Source organism: Anopheles merus, chromosome 2R (assembly GCF_017562075.2).
Source record: "Anopheles merus strain MAF chromosome 2R, AmerM5.1, whole genome shotgun sequence".
Taxonomy (NCBI): domain Eukaryota; kingdom Metazoa; phylum Arthropoda; class Insecta; order Diptera; family Culicidae; genus Anopheles; species Anopheles merus.
Genome location: NC_054082.1, coordinates 47,769,260 through 47,783,635, shown reverse-complemented (window position 1 = coordinate 47,783,635; position 14,376 = coordinate 47,769,260). Strand labels below are relative to the sequence as shown.

Sequence of the window (14,376 nt, the reverse complement as noted above, 5' to 3'; positions counted from 1 at the left end):
CTCTTTAGTTTAGAAATCCTTTTACAATTTCTCGCTCAACACCTACATTTGTGTGGTTGCTTCGGGTCTCCACTCGTGTTAATCCGCCGCTGTTGACGCGAGCACTTCTTAAACGGGTCCTTCTTTTTAAGAATAGCGGTTTGAGTCGACTGGAGTCAGCAAGAGTTGGTGTCAGAGATAAAATGCCTGATTACAAACACATCGCAACGCACGTCTCCACTCCGGACCGACTCCGGACCAGTCCGGACAACTCCAATTCCGGACCGACTCTGGCCGACTCCAGATGACTCCAGACGATTCCAAGCAGCTCAGGATAATGCAGGACGAACCTACCTTCCGGACTCGGTTCTGAAATTTTCGGATTAATATCGGAGTCGGCTATGGATTTTTGCCAACTTTACCCCTCACTAATTGACATACGCTGCCTCCCTACGACGACCGGAACCTTCCGGCAAGCTGCTATTTTGTCTTCTTCAGATTAGCTATCAAACAAATGCTTGGTGCCTCTCGTTTCAAAGCCGTGCTACCGATATCTATTTTAATAATACTTAAATTAGCTGCCGGAGCTAGTTCATATTAAATTTGAGGCTTTTCAAATAATTTTCAGATATTGCCAAATTATGGTGTTACACTGTTATTAATCAAAATCATTCATATGTTTTACCGAAGTGTTCGTATCACTATGAAACTGCTGTCAGCAACAATGTTTTTTGTGCTTTAAAATGTTCTCAGAGTACATTTATGCGTACATTCATTTTTACATTGAAATGAAAGCGTCTGGCAACGTCTTCCTTATTTACACTTTAATCCTATTACAAAATACCTTTCCAATAAAAATATCAAATTCTGATTTGTTTTGTGCTTTTGCTATGGTAGAAGCAGTATCGATCAATTTAAATAAATAATAAAAGTGTGACCGTTCTCGTCGTACAGTCGTCAACTCGTACGACTTACCAACATGCCCGTCATGGGTTCGAGCCCCGGATGGACCATGTCCCCGTTCGTAGGACTGTGTCTATCCAGCTAAGTGTAATCAATGAGTCAATGAGCAAGGCAAGCCTACTACTGGTACAGACTAGAGGTGGGCATTTCGGTTCTTTTAAGTGAACGTGAGTGAACCAAGTCGTCCATTGCTGTGAACGTAAACGTGATTTCGATTCTTTCGTTCTTTTGCAAACAACAATACCTGTAAAGTCTGTGAATCGGTGCACTATTTGAAAATTGGCCGAACTACCGATCAATCCGTTGCTACCGTTCTGATTCAAATTGCGGACAACTTCAAACGCCAGACATTCGGCATGTTTTAAACTAATTTCTTCATATTTTATCCCTGGCTGTACCGACAGTTAAATTGTTTGATGATTGTCATGACGTACTAGAATCAATTAAAAATGTGTCTGACCCCTAGTAGGCCTTGATGCCACGGTAAATAAATATTTTCTGTCGGTCAATTCACCACCAGAGGCATTCTTAGCAGTTTTGCTTCAAGCCGACGCCAGTGTAATTTTGTTTATAATTCTTTACAATCGCGTCCACGTGCATTGAAGTACATCGGAATCCATTGTGGAAGTAGTTATCAAACGATAATAACAGTGTTTTATCATATCATGCTCTGAATTTCATTAAAACACGACAACCTAAGCAAATTGTGATAAATTACATGTACATATATGTTTACACAGTGATATTAGCAAGAACAAAGACTCAGTGATAGTAATATATCAACGACATTTGAAGATAGATGTGACAAATGCTTTAATAGCCGTACAGGGAAGATTGTCTTTATTGGCTCAACAGTACTGTAGTTGAATTAATCTACGAGTACAAGAGAAAACCCACACTCCGTTGTCAATAAGACCGTCGTCCTGTCGTTTCAGGAGGCCACCGACCACATAATTGGGTGGCCGGAACTTAAAATAAGTTAAAATAAAATAAAAGATGTAGTGTATGTGTATAAAAGTCAAGATAATTGACAAAATTTCGTGGCTGTCCGGAATTTGAATCGTTCGTAATATGAAAAATGAAGTCAAAACTGTCCGGAAAATGAATCAAAATATCGTTATAATTTCATGCATTTTTGCAATGTTTCGAGTAAAATTATTGGAAATCTTTTATTTTTTCTCAAATTTAGAAGGTTTGTTTTAGTTAACTTAGATAAGCAGAGCTACGGCCAATTAAATATGAATTAGTGAGAAAATTTGAAATGCCAAAAATGTCTTAAGTGTCCATAATTCGAAGCAATGCGGTACCAATACTGACAATCTATCATTTAACCGTAGTCCGATTCACACCAACCATAAAATGGACCATTTCTTGTTTTTTTGCTCTAAATTTGCGAATGTTGGAACGTTTTTCTGTTATTTCGTTAATGATCATAAATGTTTGCACTTATTTTCATGATTTTTTTTTATTTTGATCCATTAAAGCCGGTTTTTCTCTTTCTCTTATGAACCGGTTCATTTTTTTACGTGAACTGAATGATGCGTACGGGTAAAAGAACCATATCGTTCTTCTCTTGTGAACCGATTCATTTATTTTTCACTTGAACCGAATGAACCGTATGGTTCTGGTTCATTTGGCACACTTCTAGTATAAACAGATCTTGACCGACAATGGTTGTTGTACTAATGATGAAGAAGAAGAAGAAAAAGAATAATAATAATAATAATAATAATAATAATAATAATAATAATAATAATAATAATAATAATAATAATAATAATAATAATAATAATAATAATAATAATAAAAAAACGTGAGTTGGGCTTGTTTGTAACAGTATTTTTCTTGGTTATTTATTTGTATTTAAATAATTAAAAAAAAAATTAATTTTTTACGGTAAATATTCTTACCTCTTCCTTTTCATTAAATAAAAAAACTCAAAATAATTTTAATTTTTTTTTTCAATTTTTTACAAATAATAACCAACCATCCTAACGAATGCGTACCGATTGCTCCCTAATGCCATCGGTATGACGCGCATATTGTTACTTGGGACCCTTGCCTCACGCATACATTACAAGCGAGCGCGTTAGGCTGCGCTCTAGCATATTGAGCCGTGCGTCGCCCAACAACCTTTCTGCGTTGGGGAACAACCTTTCTTGGCCTTTGGAAAACCGCTTTCTGGCTGCTTCCGGAAGCACAACACTCAAACATGCATCTCGAGCAAACAAAAACCCTATTCCCCACTGTACAAAATGTCCGTGTTTGAAAAGAAACTCGAGCCGTACGACAGCCTCTAGCTACAGCACAGCCTAAGTAACAAGATTGTGAATGTATAGCAGGGACGTTGTGTTGTGGCGCAGACTTTTTTTTTAATCAAAACCGAACCCTTAGTACAGTAAAGACGTCCCCGCACCAGTGTTTCGCGCACTTCGCTCCTCTCCGAACGTTTGCGTTGGGTATGTTCGTCGTGTTTCGCACAAAACAAAAAAAAACAAAACGCCGTCTTATCTTCGCTCCGACCCATGCGCGAGGGATGCCAAGATTAGCCGAACCGAGATTTTGTGTCTGACCGGCCGTGCTGAAAAATTCTCTACTCTCCCGTATTGGACAGTGTGAGAATCTAACGCGCCTGTGTGTGTGTGTGTGGTTGTGTGGATGGAGCGTTAGGAGGGTGGGTAGGAGGGTGGAAAAATCAAAAACTTGTTGCACACTCCGCCGGACCAGACCGTTGCGATGTGTGTGCTGACCTACAACAACTTTCCTTTCCCAGCCCTACTGCCCCAGCCTACCGAACCGTCCGCTCCGGTGGGGCGGCGTGCTCATCGATGTGTGCGAGCTGAAAAGGGCCGTGCACGTGTGTTTGTGCGAAACGTATGTGTGTGTGAGTGTGTTTGCGTGAATGCACATTTATCAGTGCAGTTCCGCGTACTCGCCGCTTCGCAATCGCAATCTGGTCTTTAATCGAGGAGGCAACATTTGACCATCGCTCGTTGGCAGTTGCCGTTTACTACTGGGGCGGGTGTAACGAAGCGCACAACAGCAGCACTGATCTTGTATTTTAACGGTGAGATGGCGATAAAGGTCCTCAAGAATGCACAATCTGTGCAAAGTGCAGTGAAAACAAAAGCGTTGTGTGGGTGTTTTAAGCAAAGGTTCTACAAGTGCGTATACCAAAGTTGACAAAGTGCGCGAAATCGGACTCTGCCGAGAAGTGCCGGGAACAAAACAAAACAGCTACAACAACAACAACAAACAATCGACACACACACACGGAGATGTGGCGTCGTGAGTGGTAAAGGGCAGTGAAAGAATACGAACGTAAAGTGCGCAAAAAAACGTTCAATTTTCAGTGCGAATTTGATTATTCAACGATGCAATTGTATTTGAATGCACTGCCGGTTTTGCACTGCCCAATACACACAAACACACACACACACCTGCCGTTCGTTCTGTTCCCTTTTTTGTGGAGTCGAGACGGGTAGAGCCACTCGAGCCGTCAAATGCCGAGGACACACACGTGTGAAGGGGAAGAGCGGTGTAATGGTAATGAGACTGTCGTAACGAGGGGCGTGGGGGAGGGTAGACGAGAGTAGGAAGGGGGAGGAAGGGGTAGTGCTCCATTGGCGTCGTTGCATCCGCTGCAGCGCGCGGTGTGTGCATCGAAGACGTTTTCGCTTCGGTCGTTCAATAATAAAAAGTGTGCATCGAAACCGCACACACTCCACTTCCTTTCACCCCTCCCCCCCCCCTACTCCTCTCCTACGATCAACTTCTCTCACACACTTCCTCTCTCTCTCTCACACACACACACACACACAGTCGGGCGAATCAGCTCCATGGGGCGCAGACCGCTCTTCGATGGTGTGTATGCGTCGCGCGGCACCTTCACGCACACAACAAACCCGCTCGTTATAATTAATGCAACAATGTTGCTCCGTTTTCATTACCTGTTTTGCTTCCCACCGACAGCACCGCACTGTGTCTCTCCCTTCGCACGCCTCCCCACCACACCTCTTTTTGCATCGTTACACCTTTTTGCGTCGATGCACATCCATCCTCTCTCTCTCACACGCACTGGTATTTCTTCCCCCCCCCCCGCTGTTCCAACCCACCACTCCCGCCCGTCCCGCACGCTTCGCCTACAACCCATCCAACTGCTCTAATGCTACCATTTCCCCGTTTTTCGCGTACTGCTGCTGCTGCTCCGGTTGGAGAGCCGCTTGTTGTCATGGTAGCGTTTGCGTTTGGCCGTCTTTTTGCCTTCATCTTTTGCGCCCGCGTGTTTGTATGCGTGTTTGTCACTGGTGTGTGTGTGTGCGTGCGTCTATGTGTGAGCATAAAAAAGCATAACGCGACGAAGTGTTTGCTAGCAGGCAGGCAGCTCGCTGGGCAGTGTCGGTTCGTTTTCGCGTTTTCGTTTTGACGGCTTGTTAGGGCGCTGTTCGGTGTTGTTGTGGTGGCGCCGTCGGTATACGAAAATCAAAACAACAAAACATATGTTTTTCGGAAAGTTCCACCCCAAAGGGTTTTGCGCGCATGGAGCGCCGTTCGGTGGAGCGCATTGTGTATCTGTGTGTGAGAGAGTTGGAGAGAGTGGGAGAGAGTGGGGAGAGTGTGTTTGTGTGGGAGGCAGAGGCTTGCCGCCAAATATTGTAGCATTTTGCGTGGCATTGCGTGGGGTTTTGCGGGGTGGTGAATATCGGTGTGTGCAAGCGATCGTGTGTGGGAGGGGGTTGCCGGACGGTCGGTACATTTATCAAACGTGAGACACGTGCGTTTTTTTTGTTGTGGAGGTTCATGTTATCTGTGTGTCGCAGTGATAAGGTTCGAGCAGCTCAGCGCCAATTGCACTGCAGAGTGGTGTGCAAAAATCATGTTCGTTATACCTACGATGTAGTTATCAGTCTGGAGGAAAGATGCAATTATGTTGGATAATGTCGATTATTTATCGAACGAGTCGTGTGATGATCAGAGCTGATAAAAAACACTAGCAGACTGTCATTTCCATCAGCTTAATTTATTGCAATTCTCACTGTTGCTAGGGCTATTTGGCATCTCTTCTATTTGTACATTTGTCGGTGTAGTGATTGTAACGAATGACTTAACCAATGATTGTTCGAAGAAAAGAATCCAAAATGAAATTATTTTTTTTTACAAGCATGTTAACCGCTTTCATCGCCATTTCGCTCGCTTTGAGTCAGTTAATTATAGCCTTACTTTTTTGTATATTTATTGAACTCTTAATTATACATTGAAATTAACATATTGTACATTGTTTCCTTTATAGAGCCTCTTTGTTTTATTATTTTCTTTTGCGAGTTTTTTTTTGTTTTATTATTCTACCCTGATGAATTATGTTTGACTCCTTCATTATTTAAATATATGGCAACTGCTTGTAATAGCCGTTAACTTATTGCATTACAGTTAAATTCAATACTATACAAAAGAATAAGATTGTGGCATTAATCCAATCTTTGTAAGGTATTCGCAAAATTGAAAATCATTTCGATAGTACAAAGTACACAATTACACTCTTTTTTTACTGCTTTAAGTAACTTCTCAACCTTTTCGTACGTTTCATTTCATTGCTTGTCAAATATAGGCTAACACTTCACACACAACCCGTTTATTGTATTGTATTATTTTGTACTAACACCAGTTTTAACACCATTTTTCCATTCCTTCCTGAGATCCTTCGAATCGTGCGAAATTTGATCCTTGAGCGGTCCACTTGTCTCACCGTTTATTTCTCCTAATGTTCACCGAGGCACATATACACACACGCCCCCGGACACACACATTGATAGTTCAACCTCTGTCTGAATGATTGTAAACGCCTCGTATCACCACCGGGGCGACCCCATCCCACATTGACTGCCCTTTGCAAAAAGAGAAGAAAAAAGAACACACTCTATCCGTGCTAAGTGCAACAGTGTGTGTGTCCATACGTGTCGTGGTGTGAGTGCGAGTAGGCGAGAGTGGGAAAGAGACGGCAAATTGGGGGTGCAAAATGTGTGAGTGTGTGTGTGTGTGTGCGTTAGTGGGGAGCACGATCGTACATGCATACACGTGCTCGGTCGTCTCCATCGCGTACAGTGCGCGCATGCTTGTGTGAGTGTGTGTAAAAGCAGCCGAGAAGATGCAGGGTTCGCTGCCGATGCAATAGGGGGGCACATTGGGTTTGTGCGAAAATGTTTGCCAAAGCTCGATCAAAAGGGCAGCAGCTCGTTCACACATACCATCGCAGCGTTAGCAAACAGCTGCCACTGCTCACCCTGCCCGCCCTACGACGGAGACGAGCGGCAGCCGACACGCGGACAGCGTTCCCCGTGCGGGTATGGGGCCGACGCGGCGCGCTGCGAGTGTATGTGTGTACGGGCGCGCGAGCGAGACGGACGGCGAACGGTGGCGCGCGAGCGAGACGGACGATTGACTTCGCCTCAACTCTGTTGCATTGCGTGTCGGCGATGCACTTGGCGAACTGCAGTTTGTTCCGCAGCATCGTTCCCATCGCATCGCATCGCGCGCTACAACCGAGACGTCCGTAGCTGGCCACAGACGAGCGTCGGGAACACATACAACACTCCTGTGCTGTCCGCCGTCGACTTCGAAAGGCACCCAAACCGCGCTCGCTCTCTCTGTGTGTGAAGCGCAGTAGAAGCGTGCAGTCGACATTCGAGCATCCGTTCGGGCAGTGCGTGTGGTACGTGCGGCAGTGCAGTGGGCCGCCGGTAAAAGTGTATATCGTTGCTATGTCGACGATCGCCTACTAAGGAAATCGCGTCAAGTGTCAGTAACGCGCGTGTCGGAGGAGCAAACAGCCACGGCGAACGCAAAAAAAAAAAAACGTTTGAAAACGCGTCAGTTGAAGCGAACGAGAACTTTGGTGTGTTGGGCAGGATTTCTTTGCTAAAACCCGGAAACTTTACGTTCGGATCTGTGAGCTGTGCCGTGTGTGAGAAGATAGCCTTGGCGGTGACGGCCTGGCTGAGTAAGGGGCCGCCCAATAATCCTGAACGGCCTTGCGTAAATAGAGATAGCCGTGCGCGTGCCGGTGCGGTGGAATTTCGCGTGGTTCATTTCGTTCCCAATAAAACTCGTTGACGGCGCTTGACAAAATACAGCCGCCATATCGGCCTACAAAAAAAAAATGCCAATTTTGATAGTGTGAGGAAGAGTGCGGCCAACGCGCACACGTGTAGTTTACGCCAGCTGATAACGCTTTTGGCGGCAGCCCCCAAACGCACAACTCGTAGGCGGTACGCAACACAGTTCCAAGCCAAAAAGCGTGAAAAAACGCCTGCATCCCCAACAAACACACACACACACACACACACACACACACACACACACGCATGTGGCCGATAGAAAAGTAAATATTCACCACCGCTTGGGGAAATTGCGATAAGTGAAGGGCGGTGAAGACACGGCACAGATATTCGATTGACCGCATATAGAGGCGCGAAAAGTGTAGAATTAAATGGGTAGAAAATAAACACTCCGCGCTGCGTTGTGATGTGTGATGTGCGGATTGGAGCGAGTCACAATCCTCTGGCCCTGCGCCCGTTGCAGTGAAACCCGCGTGGACGGAATGCAATTTTTATCTATCTCGTGTGTGTGTTGAAGGGGTTTGTTGAAACTGGAAAATCAATTGTGAAAAAAAATCAGTGATTGTGATGGTGTATTTTTGTTGTCGTTAACAGTGTGCTGGGAATGAGATTAAGATTGTGCGTGTGCGTGAAGTACTTGCCTGGCGAGCAAGAAGATATGAGATACCCGCTCATTCAGTAACAAAATTAGTGTGATCGTGAGTGTTCTATGTGATTGTGCAGTGATGATTGCCTAATGAATGTAAAGATAGCAGATTTAAGAATTTTATGAAAAGGAGAGCTTCAAAAAAATATATTTGGTAAGTAAACACAAGCACATTTTTTTGAAATCCTCCTAAGGACAGTCAGGTCGTGTAGCTTGTATAAAAGTGTATATTTTCCAGGGAAATGATTAGTCATTTAATGATTGTGAGTTTTTTTAAATGTACAATTATATAAATTATATAAATAAATAAATTAAATGTGCAGCATATAAATGAGAAAGCGAAAATATGTATTATTTCCAGACATGGAATTTCGAATAAGCAATATCCAACATAAATTAACTGAAAAATTCAATAACACAATTATCATTAGTTTCAACGGTGCTATGCTTTGGTCATCCTAGCAGAAGTGAAAAAATGCCAATTTTAAATATTCCAATGTATTCAAATAAATCAAAATAATGTACATCATGTCTTGAATAAATTGTTAAATGAACAAGATCATAATAAGCCAAAATAGTTAATGAATAAAAATACAGCATGATATCTTTAAAAAATACCACCTTGCAGGTGAATGATTACAGCAAGAAGCAAATGCTGTACTTTGTCATTGAAGTGTGAATATCGAAAAGAGATATCAACAAAAATATGCTTTTTAATTTTTTTAGATAAATACTAACATTCGCGAGCATTACACACTTCTGCAATTTTGATTTTTAACACCATAACAAATGCAACAAACATAGCCTGTGTATTGTGTTTACTTTACATTTTTTTGTAATAGGATTAAACTGTTTGAAAAGATCATATACATCCCTTCGATCGAAATCTAAGGACACTTGAATGATCGAAACCAATAAAATATTTATGATAATTTGATTTGATTTGTAAGCTACAAAAACTAAGCTTGTTTAAAATGTTTTATGGTAAGCGAAGATCTAGTATGCCCTTAACTTATAAAACAGTTGATTCCATATCAAATTTCATTGGTTTTTAATTACAAATAACGACCATATTGTTATTCAAAAACTTTTTTTATTATAAAGAAATGCTAGGCTCCAATGCTCGCACTTATATTATTTATCATGTTCATTATTTTACTGTCATCTGGTCATCAGGTATTTAGATTTATTGTAATGTGTATTGTAATATTACGTTGGAACGCCTACATCATCTTAATGAATTGGGTGTACTATGACAAAAATAACGACTATAAAAAATCTATATGGTTCTTCCGGTACGTTTGATTGCAGATCTCCAAACGCTAGACACCATCGCTTCCTCGACCAACCAATACCGACAGCCCGAGAACGATCGTACCCGAGTGGAAAACACATTGTATTTTCGCAGCAAAAAACACAGAAATCTTTAAATATTTTAAGATAAACTCCATGTCTGCTTTTTTGCAATAACATAGTAAAGAAACACAGAAGTGAGGAGCTTACTTTTGCTCGTGCTCGTACCACCTTTTAAAAAAAACCCGGAGGGACAATGCCGCAACGCACCACGGCCAACGATTTGCGCGAGCTCGATGTAGCGCCGGCAAGTGTAACGTTTGATCAAGCTTCCAGATGTTGAGAGTCGGAGTCACAATACGTCCACAACTGTCGGTTCGTCCAATCTGTACATTGCGTGGTCGGTGTTTGGTGGGAATGACAACGGTGTGTCCTCTTCGAAGGTGCTAAAAGGAAGCTCGCTGACGAGGCGGTAGGGTGTGAGAGTTTGGCCAGTTTGTTGTTGCTCTTGTGTGGGGTGTGGCAGGGAAAGCATTAGGTGAGAAGTAGAGAAACACAAGCTACTTGGGACCGTGAAATACGTCGCGCGAAACAGTAATAACTTAACGTTCCGTGAGCCGAAGCGATCGAATCGTGTAATCGCAGCGGTGTCGTGTTTTTTTCCTCCTATATCGAGAGGCCAACCGATACGTCCAGGTGCATTCGGCGGCATAGATAACGCAGCATTAAGAGTCGGAATTGGCTCTCGAACGCAACAGTTTGGTTCATATATAGGCCAGGCGTAGTCAGAGAGGTGCTGTGAACGAGAAGAAAGTAAGGCTAGCAGGAGAAGCGCAAGTTGAGGAGGGGTGTCGCAGGGTTGACGTAGACGTAGAGCTTGTTTGGAAGGCATACGCGGAACCACACGGGCGTGTGGTGCATCTTGAATGGTGTCACAGGACCGCTGGACGGAAGCAATGTCCGACTCCGGGTACGATTCGCGCACGGACGGCAACGGTGCGGCCAGCTCGTGCAACAACTCGCTGAACCCGCGGACGCCGCCGAACTGCGCCCGTTGCCGCAACCACGGGCTGAAGATCGGGCTGAAGGGCCACAAGCGGTACTGCAAGTATCGCGCCTGCCAGTGCGAGAAGTGCTGCCTGACGGCCGAGCGGCAGCGCGTGATGGCCCTGCAGACGGCGCTGCGGCGCGCCCAGACCCAGGACGAGCAGCGGGCACTGAACGAGGGCGAGGTACCTCCCGAGCCGGTAGCTAACATTCACATACCAAAGCTATCAGAGCTGAAAGACCTGAAGCATAATATGATTCATAATTCTCAGCCGAGATCGTTCGATTGCGACTCCTCTACCGGATCGATGGCGTCCGCACCGGGGACCTCCAGCGTGCCACTGACGATACACCGACGGTCGCCGGGCGTACCGCACCACGTTCCCGAGCCGCAGCATATGGGAGGTAAGTACGATCATACGTCTTTATTGTTTTAGTTTTTTTTTACAACTGCTTCAGTCGTTCAGGATTTAACATACTTTTTCATACATATGTACCATTGGGATACAAACTGAGGCTCTCATAGAGCTTCTTCGAATGGTTCGAATCATGCACCGAAAACACTTGATAGACTATGATTTGCTTCAACATCACGCAAAGTGGATCATCTCCAAAGTGAGCGCATCTTTAATGCTTAGATTGCGCACCAGAGATCCTCCAGTTCCCACGGATTGGGACTGTGCTACATTTTATTGGTTCGCTTAGGCACTGCCTCAAATTGGAGCATCCCAGCACGGTACGCACGAGGAACGGCTGCACTCAGACAACGGTCGGAAATCCGTGCAATCCCGGGAGGGGACCGGTTTTAATGCTGTTTGGTCTACGTTGCCTCGCTAAGCCTACCTTCCGGGATCTCTGCAACATTTTTCGCTCACCTGCCACTTCGTTAGATTGTAGTTCCCGTCCCACTGCGCTAGGCTCCAGAGAGGAGGCTACCAATGCCTTGGAATGGACGCTACACACTCTTTTTGTGCGTACTTCCACCACACGTTACCTCGACGATTACCCTGGTGGCCTGGTGTGCCTGGTGTTTGGCGTTTACGTCTCACTTCGTATGTGTTTCACCCATCACCCTTCGTTTCGTTGTTAGGGGCTCTGCCTTTTTCTGCTTCCTCGTACTCTCTCTCACACCACTGCTGCTTACTCCAGCTCGTCCGATTCCTTTTTTCGCATCGTATTACCATAATTATATTATTTAATTATCTACTTCTTTTCGAACGGTAGCGTTGGAGCCCGTCCCTCTCGCGCGCTCTCTCTCTCTCTCTCTCTCTCCCTCTCTCTCTCTCTCTCTTTCCCTCTTTTTCTCTCTCTTTGTCTTGCACTGTGTTCGTTTGTTTTACTTGTTTGCACGTTTGGACAATGCTTGTTTCTTATGCATCCCCCATTGGTACATTCTTTAGCAAGACGCGTATCCTTTCGCCTGCATGCAGAACCGTTTAAGTGCGCCCAGGTCCGGAGTGAGACGAAATTGATCAGAATTCAGACACACCTCGTTATGGGTACAATGATGTACCGCCATACTGTCGGACGCATTGGTTTGGCGACGAAGGTGTTTCGGTGTCCTGGTACTACAAATAATTGCAAACGGTGCACTGGCGTATGCGTATGCTGCTTCGCCCCGATTCAGTTTAAACGGATCGGTAAAAAAAAAACACGCAAAAGCGATATTTTGTAGTGGACTTTGGTAAACAATAAGGTTCCGGCTGCAGTTGGATCTTGTTTTTCTAGGTACGGAATGTCTGGTGTGCAAGGCAGACGTTCTTCAGCAGGTCCTGTGCGCGATAAAACACAAAGGGACAAACTTTTCATTTGCTCTTATTTGTACAACTGCGTGGAACACACCTCATATACACGCACACAGGGTACCCGAGGAAAAATGTCGTGTCGCTTCCTTGGACGATTGGTATGTATTCGGCAAAAGAAAATACTTTTCGAGCTTGTGTGCCGGGTGGCGGTGGCTGCCGTTGTTGGAACGGTTATCGCCAAATTGCTCTTAACTTTGCCACTTGTGCAATTATTACTTGTTATATCTTTTCCTGCCGGCTGGCTTCTCTCTATTTCCCCCTCCAACCCGCCCTTCACCCTCCTTTCCTCTATCGCCACCATCATGCCAAAGGAAGCTGCAGACAGCACTCCCTACTATCGGTTGAATGTGTGTAGTCAAAGATTAAGCGTTGCCCGTATATGCTAAATAAAAGTTTGCACGCAATTCCACGCTTTTCCTCGCCGCCTCCGAACGGTGGGTCTTTGGCGGCGGGGCAATGTTTTCTTCCCGCACGAGAGGACGATTAGTTGACCTTACTGAGCGCACGGAGGGAACGCAGGAGTGTGGGTAGGGTAGGTTACTGAATGACCACGTAAGAGACGTTTTTGCTTTGTTATTGATTATTTTTCAGAGGAAACATAACGAAATGAGCAAGTTGAACATTTGATTTACATTCTTGGGCCGTGAGATTGCATCAGAGTTGTGTTTAAGTGTTTTTTGAAATGTAAAATTATTAGCAATTACTCAAGGAATGCTGAAAAGAGAGCTGAAAGAGTATTCTATTGGAAAATGATGATCATTGAAAACCTCACAACACTGAATATGCCTTGTAAATTTTAAATTTTAACGATATTACCCACATAAACCATCTAGAGTCTTAACATCGCTTAGAAATGCCGTTTGGCCCCAGCCCGAACATGCCAACACGGGTCCTGTTAGCTCCAAACCCGCCTATGGAAGCTCATCTTTGGCTTGTTATTATTGTTTTCACCCCCTCTAAAACACATTCCCGGTACGGCATGTTAAAACTGTCATTAGAAGCTTTGGCGCGAATCGCGCGCGCCCGCACAGGGGTCTGGCAAACCCGTTCGCTTCAGCTTCTGGCTGTGTATCTGTGTGGCTGGGCGGAATGTTGCAGAATGTGTCGCCAGCAGGTCAGAGCGGTGCGGTGTGCATTTGCTAGAACAGGTTTCGCGAAGGAAGAACGTTTGCTAGTTGGCTGTGTAAGGCTTTTGAAGGTATTTGATTGATTACGACCGCCAACGTTCATCGTTAATCATGCGCCCGCTCAGAATAGCCTACCAGTCATGGGTGGAAGAGTTCGCGGTAGAGTTCTTTCCAGGCAAAGCAGGGAGCTGCGTGTGACCCGGACCCGCTTGCACATTGTTCGACAGCCGCAGTAGGTCCATCGAATGTCCCTGGCTTTGCTGGCCGGCTTTGCGCACCGGCTCGGCTCTGGCGCAATGAGTGCAATTTTCGTTGTGATCGTGAAAAGATCGCCCGAATCATCCGGTAGTCTGCTCCGGTGCTGCAACTACTTATTAAGCAGCATTATGTATCTTACAGCTCAT

General features: G+C 44.7%; 1 protein-coding gene across 8 annotated transcripts in view; it reads left to right on the top strand.

Moving 5' to 3' along the window:
- Nucleotides 1–3,331: 3,331 nt before the first annotated feature.
- LOC121603765 overlaps nt 3,332–14,376 on the top strand; it is an 86,010-nt gene continuing 74,965 nt past the window's right edge. The window contains exons 1-3 of one of the 8 annotated variants that reach the window (XM_041932973.1): nt 3,332–3,401; nt 8,649–8,854; nt 10,012–11,445. In XM_041932973.1, the coding sequence (XP_041788907.1) occupies nt 10,920–11,445 (526 nt within the window). In that variant the 5' untranslated portion in view covers nt 3,332–3,401; nt 8,649–8,854; nt 10,012–10,919. Of the gene's footprint in view, nt 3,402–3,803; nt 3,817–3,880; nt 4,027–5,040; nt 5,177–7,428; nt 8,855–10,011; nt 11,446–14,376 lie in introns of those variants that run through there. The other 7 variants (XM_041932976.1, XM_041932972.1, XM_041932975.1 and 4 more) reach the window with 7 other exon arrangements.